Genomic DNA, 6,000 nt, shown 5'->3' with positions numbered 1-6,000 from the left:
ATACAATGTCCCAGCATTTATTAAATGGATGTAGTACCTAATACTTATATGAAGTTTTCCCACTGCACTGTAGCTTTACTATAGTCCTTCACTTGTAAGTCACTTTGGATAAAGGCATCTGCCAAATGAGTAAATGTAAATGTAATGTAAATGTACCATACGGTATGTAACTGTTGCACCCTCCACAATATAAAAACACTACTAGGGAACTTTTTCTAGGCTGCAATTATGTTTCCCCTGGAACACAATTGGAAAGACAAACTGTAGCACTTAAACAAAATTTCTAGGAAACAATTTTTTTTGCAATTTGTGAAGCGTGCTGTGTCAAAATCCTTGGTTTCAGCAACCTGTCTTCAAGAAATGACAGTAAATGACCATTATGTCTGTAGAATTATGTTTTGTGGGAATGTTTTTTCATGGAACGAGGTGCTAAGAAATGTTAATCATGCTTCACCTGCTATGAGTAGACACTGTAGGGAAAACAAATAAAATACTGTATGATGTCACTCAACATTTTGTAACTCTGCAGATATGTTCATTAAAAACATTTCCTCATTATGTTGATAAAAAATAATAATATATTGCTCACTATCTTTCTCTTTTCTCTTATTTTCTGTTCCGCACTAGTAGCATATGAACATATGAAGAATTTCTAGGGGATATTGTCGGTGTCTGGGGCTCTTGGCAAGATCTAATGAAGCTGCCATGTGTGGCCTGTTGTGTGCACTGTCCCTGATTGGTACCTACAGGGGAAGTGTGCCAATTTTACACATCAAAGTCTGTTTACAGGTCTTGGGGCATTATTATATATGTTATTATAAGTGCCTGGTGCCCAGATTTGGACAAGGAAGAAGAATGTGTAGAAGTCAACAAAGGCCCACAGCTCCACTTTGCCCTTAACAGTTAATTTAGATTACTGTAAATGGGAAAAAAATGATTAAGTCCAAATAAAATCTCTGGATGAGACATATCAGATAGAAAGATACAGCAAATTATGTGTACACTGAATAAATATTCACAAAATAAATGTTCAGTGTTTTGTAAAAATCTGAAATTAATAAAAGGTAGCATAATAGATATATAGGACAATGTGATAATAAAATAAAATTGCTTAAGAATAGGCGATGAATCCAGAGTACTGCTGATGATGGTGAGTCAGTGACTGTGCCTACCTTGTAAGTCTATTGATGAGTTGTTGCCCTGTCTGCTGCACGTCCACTGCTCATTCTGTGGATATACTTCTCATTCCCATAGGAAGTGAGTGGAGCCTCGTCAGCCAATCAGATTCGCGTATAACGCTCCGACAACAAACAAAAGATCGAGGCTAGCCGAGCTCCTCAGACTGAGTCGATCCGTCTAGCCTAGCGTTAGTTCCTACTTTGCTCCCAGCAGCGACGCGCTCCTCTGTCTTTTAACCACTTTCTTCAGATCCTGTGCGGCAGATCATCTTCTTCTAGTGGCTTTGTGTCAGCTAATGTCAGCCTGAGCCATTCCAGTGATCGCTTTGCCTGCGCTGGCCAAGCTAAACACGTTAGCCAGGTTAGCTACTTGGCTAACCAGCTCTGGCTGCCTCTCTACGATCAGCGAAGCCAGTTAGCTTAGCTTGCTAGCTAGCTAGCTAGCTTTGCTAACCCCCCCACCTCCTCCTCCTCCACCTCCTTAACAAACTTGACACTGACTGACACAAGTGGCTCTGGCTTGTTGCTGACAAGCCATTTTACTAATACTCGTGTCGTAGCCATGTCTGGACAGTCGTCGGGCTGTGGGTTTCTCATGTCGGTTGTTGTCCACGGAGACGCGGCTCTGAACGAGCAGGAAAAGGAGCTCAACCAGCGACTCCGACGGCTCTATCCAGCCGTTAATGAAAACGAGACTCCGCTCCCTCGGTCCTGGAGCCCGAAGGACAAGTTTAGCTACATCGGGCTCTCTCAGAACAATCTCCGCGTACACTATAAAGGTATGACACAAAGACACACGCTCAGTTAAGCACTTTTATTACCCAAGGCTAACGCCTAGGTTGCTAACGTTAGCTTAGCTTGACGGTTAACGGATCAAAGCCAGCTGCCGTTGTGGCTAAAAACAAAGTGGGCTAGGCTAGCAGCTTCATCAACAACAAGGCAGAGGACATCTTGCAACCCGACCAGCTGGCGAGGTGTATTCACAGCCAAAACTGACCTACTAGCTCGTTAGCTACCCTTTCAGCTCTATGAACTGTCACCACGAATGCTTTGACGGCGGACAGTCTACCAGGCTGTCTTTTAATGTATAACTTATTACATGTAATCGTTGTCAACCAAAGTGCTACCTTATACCACCTATCTGCTTGTTAGACTCTTTGTGAGTCACAAAATCATTCCGTTTAAGGTTAGCCAAAATGGATAGGACTACACAGCCTCTTGGTAGGCTAATGTAGCATTATTAGATGATTAAATGACAGGAAATACACAGTGTCAAATATCATGATTAGCTTAAGTTACTTAGAAGAATTGACACGCTTCCAGTGAGGTATTTATTGCTGACAGTATAGGTATAGATAGTTCTGTGCTGCAGAGGGTTAGATATCAAGTGTCTTGTCTGACATTCAGGTTGGACTAGTTGCTTAGCAAGGCTATCAAGAGGGTTTTGGTACAGGCCTACAAGAAAAGGCTAATGTTTTAAAAAAAACAAGGTGTAACTGTGCTTCCTGGGTGTGTTCTACTATTCTGGGTCTGACGGCCCTCTGCACACACTCTTCCTTGTTACAGCTAGAATGTTCTGTATTTGTACAACAAATTCACCTGGATATCCTATAGCAGGTATGCACATGTTGAATAACTTTAGCATTTACACATTGGGACCTTTTACATGAATCACAAGCACGGAGCAAATGCAGATCACCACTTAGAAAGTCACTCTTTTTCAGTGCTGTATTTCAACAGCAGTGGTAAGCTGAAAATTTAAGGCTGTCTGTGATTAACTAAGTTTGACTATGTCAAATGTCCCAGTATTTTGACACACTCTGGATAGGATCTAAATCACAATGACAAAAGTAAATTGAAAAGTCTTTGTCTAATCTGTTATTATCCATAATTAACATAATCAGCAGTTAAATGCTTTGTTTTCTAAAGCCCAAATTAACATATTCTCCAACAGTTATTTTTATTAAAATTAAATATCACTTGAGTCCATATATCAAAAGTCCCAGAGCTGAAATTAGTATGTAATTAATCAGCAACTATTTTAATAATTGATTAATCACTTGAGTCAGTTTTTAAGCAAAAAAGCAAACAATTTATCAGTTCCAGGTACTTGAATTCAAATTTATTTACTTTTGCCTTGTACAATAATGATAAACTGAAAAAACACTTTGGGATTGGGAACAATTAACTGTAACAATTACCTAATTGAGAAAATTATCAATATGATATAAATAATGAGAATAATCATAATTAGAGCCCCAAGAACTGCAGCGATGCAGTGTTTGGGATGTTTGAAGAGCATAGATCTTCGCACTGATGTCATATATCTCAGGTGAACATGATGATGAAATTAACATACACATCACAACTGTGTCACCTCTTAGAACAACTTAAGTATGCAAGATTGTAATTGTCATTTTTGCTATTGTCTGATATGTTATGGATTAAAATGATGTATATTATTATGGTGTAAAAGATCAATCACAACAACTGTTAATTAAAATTGAAAATGATGATATTCTTGCAACCTTGCTTTGAACACAGGCCCTGTTGGTGATATTGTATTTTTGCATTTTTGGCACAATAATGGTATATTCCACCAGCAACCATTTTGTCACAAGAGTAAATGTAAAATGGAGGTGAAAAGATTAATTTTAATCTTTCTACTGAAGTTCATTTTCCAGATTTGAGTGGGTCATAGGTATTCCTAAGCAATACTCTCCAGATCAGTAATAAAACCTGCTCCTTGAAATGTACGTCTGGTGAGATGGTCCAGTCTGAATAACTCTGACAAGTAACCAGCTATCATTAATACAACATATGAAATAAGAAATTCTTTGTCTTAAGGCTGAACAGTTTCAGAAAAATATCTGATGTGGTCTACATAGCATTAAACAAGACAAGTTTAAATCTAGTATTATCAGAAATATAACTTGTTTCAACAGAGCTCTTGTCCAAGCCTACTTATGAGTAAAGATAGTAGGCTTGGGATGATTTTTATATATATATATATATATATATATATATATATATATATATATATATATATATATATATATGATGTATGTATATGTAGTGATAATTCCTGCCATATGTGAAAATTTTATTTTTTAAATTTTGGTTATTGCCCAAGCTTGTTTTCTACAGAAAAACTCTCCATTTTAGCTCCTATTTAGTAAGAACATGACATTCAAAACTTTATTTATAACAGCAGCCAAGTTGTCCACTTACTGTAATCACTACAAACTACAGCTTTGTAACAACTGACAATGTAAACATGTCTGATATATTACCCAAATGATGTTGTTGACAGCCCTGCATTGTAGCTGCTTGAGCTAATGTTAGCTTAGCAGGATGAGCAGCATCACAGCCCAGAACCCATGAGGTCCAGATTCAGAGAATTTAAGGTGATAATCTTACAACCACCATGTGCGTAAGCATATTCATAAAAAATTAATCTAAACATCATTATATACTTTGGGATCACTAAGCCAATTCTCCCTCTTATAAACCCAAGGGTTTAATTTTTAAATTTCAAATCGAGTCCCTCTACACATCCCTTCCCAACACTCTGTTTCATGTGGAATATTTGTCAGACATTATTACAGTCATGCACAGAATGTAAATTGGGGAATTGTTGTACTCAAAATACTACCAATACACATTTACCAAGCATGACTTATCTTCAGGTTGGTTTCATTTTAGGTTGTAAAATTTTGATGATACAGAATTGTCAGCAACTTTATCTGCTCAGTGTAGTATTCTTTCACTGTAGGGGGAATAACTGACCAATATGGCCAACATTCACTTTCTGGTTAAAACTTAAAACTGCTGGAGCAGTATGGTCTCTGCTTGTGAAACACATAGTTTGAGCTGGCTTTGTTGTTGTCAGGATTTGGGTTTAATCTCCTCCACAGCCACTTGTGCTGACAATCTACAAACAATCCTGCACTGCACAAAATTGCTGGTCATCATCAACCTAAGTAGCTGTTGAAATGTTTTTGGCTGTCTTCATAGTCAGCATTTCTGTCCCTTTATGATAATGGAATGAACCAGTGTACATTTGTAATAACCATTGTCTCTGTGTTTTACCCTCACCTTAAGGTCATGGCAAAACCCCGAAAGATGCAGCGTCTGTACGGGCCACTCACCCCATTCCAGCCGCCTGCGGGGTCTACTACTTCGAGGTGAAGATCATCAGTAAAGGCCGAGATGGGTAAGCACACGTAACAAAGCAAAACATTTTATTTCAACACTTAAGCTATACTAGCAGCTTCGCTCAGAGGATGGCAGTGTCCTGAAGGTTTCTCCAAGACTAAAGTAAAATATCTCAACAGCCGTTAGATTGATTGCTGTGAAGATTGGACAGAGATGGACAGAGTACTCGACCCCAGTACTTGAGTGAGAGTACAAATACTACCGGTCAAAATTTACTCCGTTACAAGTAAAAGTAGCTCAGTCTAAATGTTACTCGAGTAAGAGTAAAAAAGTACTTGCTTTTAAAGGTACTTAAGTATCCAAAAGTACATGCTTTTAAATTTACTTTAAGTAAAAGTAAGAGTAAGAGTAAACTTCTTATTTTTCACATCAATGAATTTAAGGACCTTTTAACTCTTGTTTCTGAGCATTAACTCTTTGAAACCACCTGCACTGATGTGCTTGCTTTTAGAACCACAATGTTATATAAAGCCTGCAGAAACACCTGTAAGAACAAATACAATGAATGGGATCATAAGAGGACAGCAGATGTTGCAGATGCAGTGTTTATTAACAATCATTAAAACTTTAACCAAATGAACCTGCACCGTCCAACTAACTCTCT

The 6,000-nt window shown here is 38.0% G+C and overlaps 1 protein-coding gene across 1 annotated transcript in view; it reads left to right on the top strand.

Annotated features, from left to right (window-relative positions):
* Positions 1-1,233: 1,233 nt before the first annotated feature.
* The window catches only part of ranbp9 (RAN binding protein 9), a 29,010-nt gene continuing 24,243 nt past the window's right edge, over positions 1,234-6,000 (top strand). Inside the window, exons 1-2 of the mRNA XM_071492426.1 lie at positions 1,234-1,957; positions 5,283-5,394. Of these exons, the coding sequence (XP_071348527.1) occupies positions 1,741-1,957; positions 5,283-5,394 (329 nt within the window). The 5' untranslated portion in view covers positions 1,234-1,740. The remainder of the gene's footprint in view (positions 1,958-5,282; positions 5,395-6,000) is intronic.

The sequence above is a fragment of the Trachinotus anak genome, unplaced genomic scaffold (genome assembly GCF_046630095.1).
Source record: "Trachinotus anak isolate AG129_WGS33_773 ecotype Australia unplaced genomic scaffold, CSIRO_AGI_Tana_v1 ptg000012l, whole genome shotgun sequence".
Lineage (NCBI taxonomy): Eukaryota > Metazoa > Chordata > Actinopteri > Carangiformes > Carangidae > Trachinotus > Trachinotus anak.
Note: the sequence above shows the minus strand (reverse complement) of the source record. Positions and strands in the feature narration are given on the sequence as shown.